The sequence below is a fragment of the Rhinopithecus roxellana genome, chromosome 16, assembly GCF_007565055.1.
Source record: "Rhinopithecus roxellana isolate Shanxi Qingling chromosome 16, ASM756505v1, whole genome shotgun sequence".
In the NCBI taxonomy this organism is placed as follows: domain Eukaryota; kingdom Metazoa; phylum Chordata; class Mammalia; order Primates; family Cercopithecidae; genus Rhinopithecus; species Rhinopithecus roxellana.
Window position 1 is genome coordinate 68,974,057 of NC_044564.1, and position 15,951 is coordinate 68,990,007.

At 40.1% G+C, this 15,951-nt stretch overlaps 1 protein-coding gene across 2 annotated transcripts in view; it reads left to right on the plus strand.

Moving 5' to 3' along the window:
* Positions 1-6,185: 6,185 nt before the first annotated feature.
* CNTLN (centlein) overlaps positions 6,186-15,951 on the plus strand; it is a 391,924-nt gene continuing 382,158 nt past the window's right edge. For both annotated transcript variants that reach the window (XM_030920397.1, XM_030920398.1), the window contains exons 1-2: positions 6,186-6,614; positions 13,642-13,730. In XM_030920397.1, coding sequence (XP_030776257.1) covers positions 6,255-6,614; positions 13,642-13,730 — 449 coding nt within the window. In that variant the 5' untranslated portion in view covers positions 6,186-6,254. The remainder of the gene's footprint in view (positions 6,615-13,641; positions 13,731-15,951) is intronic.

Here is a 15,951-nt window from a genome sequence, read left to right on the forward strand (position 1 = left end):
CTCTTTGCCTAACTCTTGCCTGAATTCTGTTCCCTCTACTTTGTAGTGTGTGATTCACTTTTTGTTTTCTATTTTGCGGGCCTGTTGTAAATTAATGTCCAACCAGCTTCCGTGAGAATAACATTAAGAGCTGTTACTTTGAATCATTTATTGTCTATAATAGGATGCAATTTGGGCCGCATCCCAATTGTTGCTTATTAGACTACCTTGGCCTCTTGAGCTAGATATATCATGTTTGCCCCTCCAGATTGTTTCCTGATGTTTCCCACCCTGCCCCACGTCCTGGTGGGCCGACCTGTAAAAACTGGTTGGGTTCAGCAAGTGGGGAGCACTGGAGGTGGTGGGTATGAGGGAAGAAGTTGGAGCATTTGTTCCTTTGGCTCTGAATTTCCGGAGTCTGTGCCTTTCACCAGGCAGCTCTCTGTACCCAGCCCTTCTGTCTGCTGGTACCATTAGCTGCTCTTTCTCTCATTCCTTCAAGCCTAGGGTGCTAACATTTCCCAACCTTTAAGAAGCCTCAGGGTGACTGGGCGCGGTGGCTCTCGCCTGTAATCCCAGCACTTTGGGAGGCCGAGGCGGGCGGATCACAAGGTCAGGAGATGGAGACCACAGGGAAATCCCGTCTCTACTAAAAAAAAAAAAAAAAAAAAAAAATTAGCCAGGCGCGGTGCCGGTGCCTGTAGTCCTAGCTACTTGGGAGGCTGAGGCAGGAGAATGGCGTGAACCCGGGAGGCGGAGCTTGCAGTGAGCAGAGATCGCGCCACTGCATACCGGTCTAGGCGACAGAACGAGACTCCATCTCAAAAAAAAAAAAGAAAAAAGAAGCCACAGGGTATGGTGTGTTTCCCTCATTCCCTCAGTCCTACTCTTGCCTTTGTAATTAGTCCTTGTTTTAACTGTTCCTTGAAGTACTCAATGAGTTGCCATTAACTTCGTGTTGCACTCTTGATTGATCACCTCACCAAGCAGAAAGGGAATTGACCCTCTGATGGTAAGATGACATGTATGTTTCTCATCCTTGTGACTGGAATCAGTGCCTCTGTGTGGGTTACTTCAACACATTCAGTAGAAGTGGGATTCTGCCATTCAATATTGCTGCCATCTCCTTGGCCATTTGATAAAATTTATCTCCTATTGCTAACATGGAAGATGAGGATAAAACAGTCAACTACTGGAATGGACTAAGAAAATCAGAAAGTTTGGAATTGGCTGCTGTTATTGAAAATCTGCTATGTGTCATAAGTGGGTATGTGACACATCAGTATGATGTTGGGTTGGGAAAAAGTGCTATTTCTCTGGTTACAGAAGCCCCCTTACTAAGGCAAAGGAGTGGTGGTGACTGAAGAGATGGCATTCTGGATCAACAGGCAAAATGCTTGTGTCTGTGTGTGTGTGTAAGTGTGTGAGACCACTGTAATGTGGAATAAGTAGGAATCTTCAAGACAGAAATGTCAAACCAGGTCATTAGCAGTGGAAAAAGAAGGCCTTCATGTTTAGGATAAAATCAGGGGAGAAAAAGGGCTAGAAGAACTGGAGTACTTTTGCATTACTGCCTTGAGGATAAACAATATTCTATTAAAATACCTAGGACCATGGGTGTATAATCCCATCTATTAGGGAGGAGGTAATGTAAATATAAATGAGAAGGCTGAAAAAGTAGGGTGTTACCTCAATCTGGTCATGTGTTGAAATGAAGAGGTGAAACTATACAACCCTGTGTTTTGTGGAACCAGCTGAACTTCTCAGGGAACCTGAGACTATATTCCAAACTTTGCTGAACTAAATAAGCTGATACAAGTTACTCAAACCTAAGGCTTACAGGTTACTTCCTCCCTGCCCCCACAGAACAACACACACACTTAGAGTTGGGGTTCAGTGGAGACAATTTTTGCTTATAATTAGAAAAAACGACAGTTGTTTGAACAGTTTTGGACTGTTTGGCAATCTTTGGAGATGAAAATGGAAACTGAAATTCTTTCATAGCTCTGTTGGGTCATAATTTTTGAACAGGAACTGATGATGTCTCCTTGTATACCTACAATTGTGACCTAGAGCATTCTCAGGACTGATCAGGGGATCAATAGTTGCCAGGAATTGCTCAATCAAAATTGCAGTAATTGAAAGCACAAAACAATCCTCTTTATTTACTTCTACTAACTTCTGGATTGAGATTTGTCTGCACTAGGCTGTCATGATGCATCTACTACTGACTCAAGCATCACATCGGCACATTCTAGCTTATGGGTTTTTCTTTTGATGCTGAAGCAAGTGATTCTTGATTTAAATCTCTAGGACATGGCAAACACTAAAAACTGATTCTTAAAATGATATGAAGAGAAATCTAATATGTTTGAGGTCTTACCAATACCTAATAATGTTTTAAAACTTAATTAAATTATGCTGACCAAATAAAGATTACACAAAATTGGTAAAGCAGAAATACACAGGTCTTAAAATTCTGCATTCTTTCTGGAAACAAAGAAACATAAAGGCTGAGAATCCGCTTATACATTTTTTCTCTTTTAAAACAGAAGTTAAAAATAAATTTTAAAAATTAAAGTAAAAGAGGCAATTTAAATACGATATTAATTTGCACATTTCTTTCCTTATTTCCCAATATTTCAACTATACAACGATGATAGTGAGAGAATTATGCATAATTCTAATTATATTCTAATATACTTCATCCTCTATTCTATTCTAATATACTTCATCCTCAGCAGACTTCATTATGTATTTCTTCAGAACAGAGAATATCACTTTTAAATATTTGGACAAAGAGTTGAACAGGAAAAACACCTTGATTGTTTTGCACACTTTTATTCACATAATAGTGCAGATATTTAACTTATTCTTCTGAGTCACAAGTGTTTGTATTTAACATTTCATCCATTTCTGTCATTTCAGCAAATAACTAATACAAGAAAGAACTCCTTATGCATAGTTCTGGAAATGTGCACGTTTCTTTTCTTAAAAATTGTCTGCCAATAAAGAACTTTTATAACTCTACAACAAAAAGACAAATAACCCAATTAAAAAATAGTCAAAGAACTTGAATGAATAGATATTTCTCCAAAGAAGAGAAACAAATGTCCAACAAATACATGAAAATATGCTCATTGTCATTAGTCATGGGGAAAAATGCAAATGAAAACCACAAGGAGACAGCACTTTACACCCACTAGACTGGCCATAAACAAACAACACTGCATGTTCTCACTCACAGGTGGGAACTGAACAATGAGAACACATGGGCACAGGGTGGGGAACATCACACATCGGGGCCTCGTGGGGTGGGGGGAGGGAGGAGGGATAGCATTAGGAGATATACCTAATGTAAATGATGAGTTAACGGGTGCAGCGCACCAACATGTCATATGTATACCTATGTAACAAACCTGCATGCTATGAACATGTACCCTATAACTTAAAGTATAATAATAAAAGAGCAAAAAAAAAAAAAAAAAAAACCACACACACACACACACACAAAACAAAACAAAAAAATAAGCGTTGGTGAGGATGATGAGAAATTAGAATGTCAATACATTGCTTATAGGAAGGTAAAATGACACAACCACTGTAGAAAATAATTTGGTGATTCCTCAGTAAATTAAACATATGACCTAGATAGTCTACTCATAGGTATGTAAACAAAAAATTGAACATCAGTGTTCAGACAAAAACCTGTACATAAATGTTTACAGCAGTTCTATTCACAATAGGCAAAAGGCAGAAAGAACCACTGTATGGTGTATTTTCAGCTATAAAAAGGAATGAAGTACTGATACAAGCCACAACATAGATGAACCTTGAAAACATTATGCTAATAAAAGAAACCAGACAGAAAAGGTCACATATTATATGGTTCCATTAATATGAAATATCCAAAACTGGCAAAACCATGGAGACATAAAGGGAATTAGTGGTTGTTTGGGGCTTGGGGGTGGTGAGAATGTGGAGATACTAATGTGGGCATGTGGTTTCTATCTCCGGTGCTGAAAATGTTCTGTAACTAGGTAGTGGTGGTGGTTGCCTAACATGATGAATGTAGTTAATGCTACTGATCTTTATTTGTAGCCATTTTATTTATTTATTTATTTTTTGAGACAGTCTCACTTTATCACCCAGGCTGGAGTGCAGTGGTGTGATCTCGGCTCACAGCAACCTCTGCCTCCTGTGTTCCAATGATTGTCCTGCCATGGCCTCTCTAGTAGCTGGGATTACAGGCATGCACCACCACTCCCAGCTAATTTTTGTATTTTTAGCAGAGACGGGTTTTCACTGTGTTGTCCAGGCTGGTCTCAAACTCCTGGTCTCAAGTGATCTTTGGGAGCCTCAGTCTCCCAAAGTGCTGGGATTGCAGGCGCGAGCTACCGCACCTGGCCTATTTGTAGCCATTTAAAATGCCTACGATGGTAAATTTTATGTTGTGTATTTTGTGTGTTTTGCTCCAATAAAGACAAAATTTAAAAAAATGCCTAGTCAAAGAGTAAGGATATTATCCTTTTGGGGGGGTCGCATATACATATTTATGCCACTGCTTTTCAAAAGAATCTTTTTATGATCAGGTGAAATGATGTCCTTTGGAGTGAATGACATATAGTAATTAAAAGTGTGCATTAATACTGATTTGGGGCCAAACATGTAACTTATGTTGTTAGACTTGCCAGTCTTAAGTCTAGTGAAATCTCACAGGCTATCAAGACCAAATGTTGTATTTCAAGTCACAGGTGTGGAGACAGGATAGCGATCAAACTACAGGTTTTCAGAGTTAAGTGAAATTCAGTGAATTCAAAGCCTAGCTTTTTCTGATACCAGACATGGAATTTCAGAGAAGTTACAGTAACCTTGCAAGTCTGTTTCCTCACTAGTAAAAATGGAGATAGATAATAATCTAATTGAAGGTGACATATGTATTGAGTTCATATATGATAAGTGCTTAACACTGGACTCAGCATATGGTAAATGTTCAGTAGGTTAGCTAGTTCTAAGACAGGTTTATAAACATACTTTTTCTAATGTACCCTTTTATAAATTTTTGTGAGGAATTCACCTTCGGTTTGAAGGAAGTCCACTTATCTTGCTTGACTTGGCAGGATTCTAATTGGGAGGATCTTTTGGCATCCTGACTAGATTCTCATGTACAGATAGTGATTTTTTGATTAAATGAAGTTAACAGTAAAGTGGTGATCCCTCTACTTCTACTCTCAACCCCCATCTCAGCTTTCCCCAAGTATTCTGGAACCCTTTCTGAAGAATAGGGCAGTTCTAACTTTCAGGAATGTTCTGGTGCCAGCTCAGTATGCATTTGCTTATTAATCTTATCAATAGTAACAAAGTATTTGAAGGGCAAAGAAAGAGAAGATTATTGCCTATTTGAAGTTTATAAAGAAAGCCAGAAGAAAAAGAAAAAAAAAGAGAACAAAAGATAAAGTAGGTCTTGTTTCTTCAACCACGCTCCAAATTACTGATTTTAAACTGCTTCAAGGACCCAAACTGTTCAGCAATGTGGGCTACATTCCCTCTGATACCCAGCCAACGCATAAAGAAGCTGACATAAAAACAAAGGAAATCATGACTCTTGCAAAACAAAAGACAAAGGGTGTACAAAGGATCATCATTCAAGTTCGAAACCTGCTTGATAGTTCCAGCTCAGCACAAGGCTTTCCACATCTCCTTGACATTAGTCAGCTGGATGTCAGCTGTACTTACAGCAGTTTTGCCAAGGGGTGTGAAGAAAACACTTAAGTGTAAAACTTATGCCTTGATCCTCAAGGAACTTACAATAGCGCTGGAGAGATTAGCCGTGTAACTGACACTCCAGGGCGGTCAATGAAACGTGACGCACGAGTTGGCAGGGACCTTGAAGGAGAGGGATTTCACAGTTAAGGATCATTTGTGGCTGGGGGCTTGTCAAGGAAGGCTTTAAGAGGTGGGATGGAAGTGGCGGGCAGGGCTTTAGGTAGGCGGGAAATCCAGGCGATCCTGGCCAAGGACTCAGGCACAGGACCTCGGGATGGACCGCCCGGCTGACCGACCTCACCCTTTCGGGCCACGGCGCGTGCGTACCCCAACGCTCGCGCTGGGCTCATTGCCCGCGGGAAGCCGGCCAGGGCCACAGAACACGAGACACCGCTGGCCAAGGCGGGAAAAGACTCGCGCATGCGCGGCTCAGCGTTCCGGGCTCGCCGGGTTGGGGAAAGGGAGGTGGAGTTTCCAACAGGGAACTTGACCCGTTAGCTGCTGCAGCCATGGCGGCGCGTTCGCCTCCCTCACCGTACCCTCCGCCCCAAGCGCGACAGTTGGGCCCCAGGTCCCCACGTGTTGGGCGGGGAGCTGAGGTACACGCAGTGCGCAGCGAGGCCTCGGGTTTTGCCGGCGCAGCGCGGGAGGTGGTCGCGGACAAAAGTGATAAAATCTGGCTGGGCGAAGAAGGGTCAGGGGGCCGGCGAGGGCCTGCTGGGGCAGCTCCGGCTCATGCTCCCCTCCTCAGCGCGCCCATGGGGTCCAGACGGCTAGAGGGCATCTCGGTAGAGGAGGCGATGGTGACCCGGACGCAGCTGCTGGAGGAAGAGCTGAGCAGCCTAAAGGAGGAGTTGGCCCTGTGTCAGGTATCGAGGACTCTCGCAGCCGGCCTTTCCCCACCACAGCGGGGCCGGGACCCGTGGGGAGGCGCGCCCTTCTCCCTCTGCCTTGGGACCTACCCCGCCCCGCCCGGCAGCGCTCCCTCGCGGCTGCACACCCTGCTAAGCCCGCGGCCGGGGGCTGGAGAGACGCCGCTGCGCCCGGCTCCCCGACCCCGGGCCCCTGCCCCTTTCCGGACAGCGGCCAGACAGGCTTCGCCTCCGCGCCCGGGTTTGGTTTTGGTCACTTGGATACTCGCAGTCGCATCCCCTCCCGTTCCCACAAAGCCCAAGTTCTTGGTGGTGACGGTAGCCAATACCTGCCTGGGGCCCAGGAGTGACATGCAGTCCACTAATTGAAATGAACAGGAAAGTGTAAACACTTTTGTTAAAGTAAAATCCATCGATGAAGGAGCCTGTTTTTAAAATTTCAAACCCACACTTGGCTTTGTTTTTACCCCAACTGAAGTTGTAAACACAGACCAGTAACGTTTAGAAAGTCTCAGAGCAGGGAAAAACTTACAATAGATAATGCTTGGTACTTACTAACCAGCTATGGTAATTCCGCGGTCCTTGAGTGAGAAATCCCATTTTCACGTGATCATGCCAGTGAAAAACATTTGCTAAATCAATTGCATTAACATTACTTTCCTGTTTGTAGAGTTTTTGTAAGGATGGACTTGACTATACTCCTGTTTAAAGAGATTGAATTTTCCTTTAGTTTTGCATCCGTACCATCATCTCTTTTGATTTTACCAAAACCTTCAGATAGGGTTGGGAGATTGGATGTGGGAAACTCACTAAACAGTAGATGTTTAAGTCACTCTGCCTTCAAGGTAGAAACCAATTAGGAACTGCTGAACATCAAAGTAACTTTGTGAACAGTATCATCAGTTTAATAAAACAATTCATGAAATTCATTTTTTTTTTTTTTTTTTGAGATGGAGTCTCGCTCTGTCGCCCAGGCTGGAGTGCAGTGGCACTATCTTGGCTCACTGTAAGCTCCGCCTCCTGGGTTCACACCATTCTCCTGCCTCAGCCTCCCCCGTAGCTGGGACCACAGGTACCCGCCACCACACCCGGCTAATTTTTTGTATTTTTAGTAGAGATGGGGTTTCACCATGTCAGCCAGGATGGTCTCGATCTCCTGACCTCGTGATCCGCCCGCCTTGGCCTCCCAAAGTGCTGGGATTACAGAAATTCATTCTCTCATAGTTTGTTCTGTTGAATTCTTTTGCCCGTTTTATAGGTCCTTGCTGACTGAGTAGAGGGTGTAAAAATGGGACCATCTTCAAATCGAATATGCCTTTGGTTGAACAAGGTTGGGACATTTTATGTGGTGCCCACTTTTCATTTTCCCATTTTTCTGTTCTTCGTTGGGTAAGGAGCAAAGGGATAAATAAATGGCAACAATAAATTGAAGCATTTGTCATCTGCAGCCCTCACCCTTTGGGGAGTTTTAAGATGTGAACCCTTTAATACTCTTTGAGTCCTAATCTAAGACACTCTTTGGCATATTTTCCACTCTCTTTCCTCCCACCTCTTCCTCCCCACATAGTTAGGCCTTTAGCTGGCTAAGGAGCTAAGATACTTACTTTTTTATGAATGACTTGGTTAAAGAAGTCAGACTGTTGGAAACAGCCTGATGAACCTCTTCCCGCAAACACTTACATTTTTTAAAATGCGGCTCCAAACATGGTATTGGCTTTTGTGACCTAGGACATATATAGACTAGGAAAATGATTGACATACTCTTGGCAAATATGAGAATACAGAGATGGTCATAAGAGTCTGGAATGATGATTTCTTAGATTTTGTAATATTAATACTCTTATAATTGTAGGCAGTATCCCGCATCATAAAAACCTTAGTCAAATGAGACACCTGTTCTTGGGGAATCTTGGGGAAAAAGAGTAATTGAACTCCCAATTGTTTTGTAAAAAAGCATTTAGGTGATTAAATATTCACTTTTACATCTTTTAAAGTGTATTCTCCTGCTTATTTGTTTAGCTAGAAATGACAGTACCCAAGAATATGTAACATTAAAACTGCTGAAAATTACAACTCGAAGTAAAATTCATTTTGTATCTCAACCTAGTAAGTACACACACATATACATATATTTTCAGAAAAAATACATTCCCTAACATTGTGTGGGCTGATATTTTTTCAGTTCTGTTCCTTTAAAAAATGCTGTCCAGATGTAAATTAATTTCAGAACCCAACAATGCTTGAAACATATAGTTTGGGAAAAAGAACACTGCTAATTAGTCCATTGTCATAAGTAGTAGCTTCATTTAATTTGTTTTGCTTTCACATTCCACTTACGGGAATTCAATGATGTGTGCTTGGTGAAGTTTGAGTAATTCCCCATACCATTCTGCATCATTGGAATGCCTCAGAATAAGCATGTAATAGAAAGTAATCAGACGTTTCTCTTAATATCAGCATCTCATACCACTCTAAGTGATTGTATTATCTAATTAAACTTTAAAACAATATGGCTTCCTGATTAGCAAGTGAACTATAAATAATGCTTACCTGAAGAAAAAGTGACTAATTTCAATGAGGGAAGAAAAGCTGTCTGCATTGCACTTACTGAGAGTAGTAGGTTAGCTTCCAAATGTAGCTTTTTCCTAAGGAATCTTTCAAGGGTGTTCCAAAGGGTAATTTTGCATCCATAACATTTAATACCCTATTTCACGAATTTAGAACCTAACTCCACTACATTTTTAATTTTGATTATATATTTTTAAAAATTATTATTTGATTCTGTTTGGAAGTTACATAGTGAGAATAAAGAATTTTTTTTTTTTTTTTTTTTTTTGAGATGCAGTCGCGCTCTGTTGCCCAGGCTGAAGTGCAGTGGCGCAATCTGGGTTCACTGCAACCTCTGCCTCCCGGGTTCAAGCTGTTCGCCTGCCTCAGCCTCCTGAGTAGCTGGGATTACAGGCGTGCACCACCATGCCGGCTAATTTTTGTATTTTTAGTAGAGACAGGGTTTCACCATGTTGGTCAGGCTGGTCTCGAACTCCTGACCTTGTGATCTGCCCGCCTTGGCCTCCCAAAGTGCTGGGCATGAGCCACTGCACCTGGCCTGAGAATAAAGAATTTTATAATGACAGTAGTTTGTTTGGGAGGCCGAGGTGGATGGATCACTTGAGGTTGGGAGTTTGAGACCAGCCTGGCCAACATGGTGAAACCCAGTCTCTACTAAAATACAAAAATTAGCAGAGTGTGGCAGCATGCGCCATTAATCCCAGCTACATGGGAGGCTGAGGCAGGAGAATTGCTTGAACATGGGAGGTGAAGGTGTGCTGAGATTGCGCCATTGCACTCTATCTTGGGCAACAGAATGAGACTTTGTCTCAAAAAAAAAAAAAAAGAATTTTATAATGAGTAATCTTAGGTTTTTATTTTTTGTTTTCATTTTATTTGTGACGGTCTCCCTCTGTCACCAGTGCTGGAGTACAGTGGTGCAGTCCTGGCTCATTGCAGTGTTGACCTCCTGGGCTCAAAGGATCCACCCACCTCAGCCTCCAGAGTAGCTGGGACTACAGGTGTGTGCTACCACGCTAGGCTAATTTTTGTATTTTTTGTAGAGATGGGGTCTCTGTCTCCCTGTGTTGCCCAGATTGGTCTCGAACTTCTGAACTTAAGCCATTTGTCCATCTCAGCCTTATAGGGGTGCGCTACCACATCTGGCCAAGGTTTTTATTTTTGTTATTTAGAACATCGTTTAGTGCCTGAAGGGAAAATATAAAGAGAATATGAGTGATTGATAATAGTTAGTTTCCTTGTATTAATGTCTGGAACAGTTTGGAAACTAGTTCTGTGTTTTTTTGGGGGGGGAATTTGTTTTTTGTGTATGAAAGTTTTTTTTAGTAATTCTAGTTGTAATCCAAATTGAACATAATATGGCATTTAAATAACTAAAAAACTCACAAAACTCATATATAATGTAGTTCCACAATCCATTTGTAACATTTTATTGTTCACAAAAGAATTTTTTTTCATATCACCAGACTTACTGTACAGCATGGTGTTGTAGTTAATAATAATAGATTGTGTACTTGAAAATTACTAAGAATAAATTTTAAGTGCTCTCATCACAAAAAAATGGTGGGTGTATGAGATAATGGTTATGTTTTCTTCTTTGTTTTTTGAGATGGGGTCTTGGTCTGTTGCCCAGGCTGTATGGTGGCACAATCATGGCTCATTGTAGCGTTGACCTCCCGGGCTCAGCGATCCCCCCACCCTCAGTCTCCTGAGTAGCTGGAACTACAGGTGTATTCCACTACAACTAACTAATTTTTAAGTTTGTAGCGATCGGGGTCTCACTGTGTTGCCCAGGCCAGTCTCAAACTTCTGGACTCAAATGATCCCCTCCCACCTTGGCCTCCCAAAGTGCTGGGATTACAGATGTGACCCACTCTGCCAGCCCTAATGGTTATGTTAATTAGCTTGATATAACCATTCTAAAATGTATACATAAAACGTTATGTTGTATGCCATAAATATATGCAATTTTTATCTGTCGATTAAAAAATACTAAAAAACAAAAATTCCAGAAGAAGAAATGGGTAAATACATTTCTAATCTTGAAATAGAGAAGGCTTTTCTAACTAGTACATGAAGTCCATAAGCCATAATGGAAAAGATGGATACATTTGAGTATGTAAAATTAATAACTTGCTTTTTCAAAAAAGTCAATAAGCAACAACAGACTGGGAAGAATATTTCTGACAATGGGTAGACACAAGTCTAATTTTAAGATTTCCTCTAAGTTTCCAACAGCACTTATATTTCATTGACAGAACATAGTCATATAACCCATAAGGCAAGAGAGGTCGGTCTGTTACTTGGGCAGAATTGTTTCTCTAACCAAAAAGAGAGAACGGATGATGGAGACAGAAATTGAGATATCTGCCACACAAGTAAAATGAAATCACTAAACATACAGGATTATTAAACGAAATATGCTGTGAAAACAAAATTGTAACTGGAAAAGTGGTTGCTAGAGACTTGGGAGTTTTGGTGACTATGATAGTAGTCAGGAAAGAATTCACTTGAGATATTATTTAAGATTTAAGCAAAGACTTGAATGAAGTGAGGGAATACTCTATGTGAAAATGTGATGGATGATGCAGTATGTGCATTGGCTCTGGTTCAAGTAGAGCAAGTAGAGTAAGAACGTCTGTGTGAGCAAGGAGGAAAGTGACAGATGAGGTTGGGGAGGTGTATATGGGCCAGGCCATATGGAGTCTTGTAGCCTTGACACAGAGTTTGGATTAGTTTCCTAATTTGATGGAAACCCACTGGAGAGTTTTGAGTTGTAAGGCTGTGAGACCATGATGGAGAGCTGGGCAAGAGACGGAATTGACTTGGACTAGGGTGATAGTGGTAGAAGTGGTGAGAGTGGTCAGAATTTGCCTATAATGTAGATAAAGACAGTAGGGTTTGTTGATGATTGGATATGAAGTGTGAGGAGAAAAGAATAACCAAGATTGGCCGGGCACGGTGGCTCATGCCTGTAATCCCAGCACTTTGGGAGGCTGAGGCAGGTAGATCATGAGGTCAGGAGTTCGAGACCAGCCTGGCCAATATGGTGAAACCCTATCTCTACTAAAAATACAAAAATTAGCTGGGTGTGGTGGTGCGTGCCTGTAGTCCCAGCTACTCAGGAGGCTGAGGCAGAAGAATCACTTGAACCTGGGAGGCAGAGGTTGCAGTGAGCTGAGATTGCGCCACTGCACTCCAGCCTGGGCGACAGAGCAAGACTCTGTCTCAGGAAAAAAAAAAAAAAAAGAATAATCAAGATTGACTCCTAAGTTTTAGATCAACCTAACCCTAACACCCAGTTCACGGGCGGGCTGCATGCAGCCCAGGATGGCTTTGAATGCGGCCTAACACAAATTATTAAACTTTCTTAAAACATTATGATATTTATTTTGCAATTTTTTTTAGCTCATTAACTATTGTTAGTGTTAGTGTATTTTATATGTGGCCCAAGATAATTCTTCTTCTTCCACTGTGGCCCAGGGAAGCCAAAAGATTGGGCACTACTGTTTTAGATCTTTGAATAAATGAATAGATGGCAGTATCAATTTCTGGGAGGGAGAGGGGCAGATTTGTGAGAGGGTAAGGAACCAAGAATTTTATTTTGGATAAGTTAAATTTAAGGTATCTATTAGGTTTTCAAGTGGAATTATTGAATATGCAGTGGGAGATAATTATGGAATATGCAATTGAATATGCAGTCTGGACCTAAGAGTAGAAGAAATGACCCTAGATACAAATGTGCGAGTCTCAGGGTAGCGTTGGTATTTAGAATCATGGGTCTGATATAAGGTCACCCAGGGCAGTGGTTCTCAACCCAGAGTGCACAGATTCACTCAAGGCGCTTTTAAAACATAGTGATGCTTGGATCTAACCTAAGACCAATTAATCACAATCTCTAATTCGTCCCTATTTTTTAAAAGCTCCCCAAAAGGGATTCCTGTCAGCCAAGGTTAATAACGACTAACCTAGGTAATAAGGACTGAAACTACCCATTGTGCTTTGGATTTGACAATATGGAGGAACTTGAATAATGATTTTATCATAATGGTGGGGAGGAAAATCTTACTGGGAAGCATTATAGAGTGAATGGGAGATAGGAAATAGACATAGTAATTACAGGCAACTCTTTCAAGGAGTTTTGATAAAAGGGGAGCTGAAAATGGGGCAGCAGTGAGGGAAGTTTCCTTTTAGAGCAAATTTAATTCGATATTTAGCATTTCAACAGTTGTATCCCAAAATATAGGTGATAGAAATAGTAAAAGTGAATGTGGATTACCTGTGTAATAACTTTTTAAAATAAAGCTTTCCCCCATACCTTTAAAGAGAATCAATTGGTGTAGTTATACAACTAGGGATCAAGTAATTGGTTTTTCATTTTAAAATTTAATACAGTATCTTATTTCACTATCACTAAGTGAAGCAATGCATCTAAATTCTCTTTTATTTCTTTAAGGCTGATAAAGAATTTGTATGGTCTTTGTGGAAACGTCTCCAGGTGACAAACCCAGATCTCACACAAGTGGTCAGTTTGGTTGTGGAAAGGTGAGCTCTCAAATTATTTTTTCATGAGTATTTGGTGTGTTGAGTTTGTTTCTCTTCATTATTAAAGTTAATGCTTGTCATTAATCTCCTAAAGAGATTCATTTAATGTCTAAATAAATGTGGAGCCGGAAATTAAAATTGCTGGATTATGAAGGGTGCCAGTTCACCAAGTACAGGTAGGCCCTGTTCCTGTTCATATTCTGACGTATTTGGAGAGTGTGTAGTTAAGAGATAAAACTATGTCTTAAATACTGTGTGTATGTGTCTTGAGCTGTTACAGTTCAACCTTAAAAATCGGCGAAGTCCCTGTTGTTTGACTTTTTACTCCATAGACTGCCTCTCTAGGGAACTTACTAGACGTGACTCAGTTTTCCCCTAAGATATTGAAAGCCTGGGATGACCTTGCCAGTGTAGACTAAGTGTTCTGGAGTAGATTAAGGGATTTTACTTAGCATTCCATATTATCCTGTAGGAACTGCCCATTTAAACTGTAGATTGTTGGGCCTCTTCTTGGTCATTAGAAACAGTGGAATGATCCTGGGTTCTTCCTATCGAACATTTGGTATATGGTATTCCCATGACACTTAGCACAACAATTAAAACACTTGCTTTCCTAGTAAATGGATTTCATTATACTTCTTAAATGAGAAGCTAAACATACGGATACCTTTTCTTTTTCCTTTTTTAAAAATTGGAATCATGATCCTAAAATCTGAATATCATTTTTCATTACTTGAATTATATTCACCTTTGGAGTCTCTAGTCCTGGGATCATTCCAGTGTTGTCTGAAATTTGACTTGTTAAAAATCTGTGATACATGCCTGAGTAAGTCTAATTTTACCATCTTTGGTTATTATGAACACTTAAAATAGTATAATCAGTTTCTTCTCATGTGGCTTGTATGTCTAACTCATCAATCATTTTCTTTCCTTCTGATGATCAGAATTAAGTCTTTTGTTGAAGTACCCTTATTATTTCCTCAATCATTTTTGAGATGAAATGTGATTACTCAGACTCCCTCTGTTTTTTTAGTAGAATAAGCCTTCTAGAGAAGCCTTGGGACTTCAATTGTCATTTCCATGATTCTTTATTCTCCCCTCCTTTTATTTGTTATTTTTTAAAACTTTCTAAACCTATCCATAATTTTTACTTTTCTCTTGGTTAAACAGAAGCATATATTAAATTATTGTTAGGTCATTTTCCTCATGCTTTACAATGTCTATTTTTCATATTTATAATATACAAAGTATACATTCATATAACATACAATTTATAAATAAACATACATACTGTATACGAGAGGTAGGTGTTCAAAAGTCTTTTTTTGATAAGGTGTAATGAGAAATTTTGGAGATTACTGCTTTATAATTGTGACTCTCAAAATTTAGTGTGCACAAGTTATACTTGGAGAATTTATTAAAATGAAGATCTCTCGGCCTTTTACCTGATCTACTGAATGTCTGGGGATGGGATCTAGGTTTAAAATAAAGTTTAAAATAACATTTCCAGGTAATTCTGATGTCTGTAGATTACACTGTGAGATACCTTGGATTTTGAGTTTATTTTTGAAATTGGAAACTATAAGTAGCATTTATAATTTTATTACTATGTAAATACTTCCTAGAGAACTATGTAGCATGTTCACATCCATTGAGAAGTGAAAATGATATGCCAAATATTCAACCCATGTCTGTTAAAAATAATGTTCTAAATATCAAGGTCAAACAGATGATCTTTCTGTATAGTCCATTAATTATCCAAATTGTGATCCATTTAGGTCTGTTTAATTTTTAAACCATGGACTTCCTGGACAGCATTCCCCCCTGGAATTTCTCATTGCCCTTCTCTTTACTTTTTCTTATAAAGAATGTCTATGTTCTTTGTCAGACATTTGTATAATAGGCTGAGGACATTTTTCCTTGTCTTCTTTGGCTTATGGTATGGATTACTTTCTGAACCTACTCACATTTGTCATTTTAGGTTTTCTTTTCATTGTACAACTGAACTTATTACACAGTTTCTAGGATGCCAGACTGTCCTTTTCTTTTTGGTCAGATTATTTTCAAGTATTTTTTTTTTTTCTGAGAAAGGATGGACAGGTGGTACATTTTCTGACTCCTTATATGACTGAAAATGTCTTTCTTTTGCCGTTACACTTAGTTGGCACTTCAGCTGAACATAATTATTTTATGTCTATGTATTTTGCCTTGGATTTTTGAA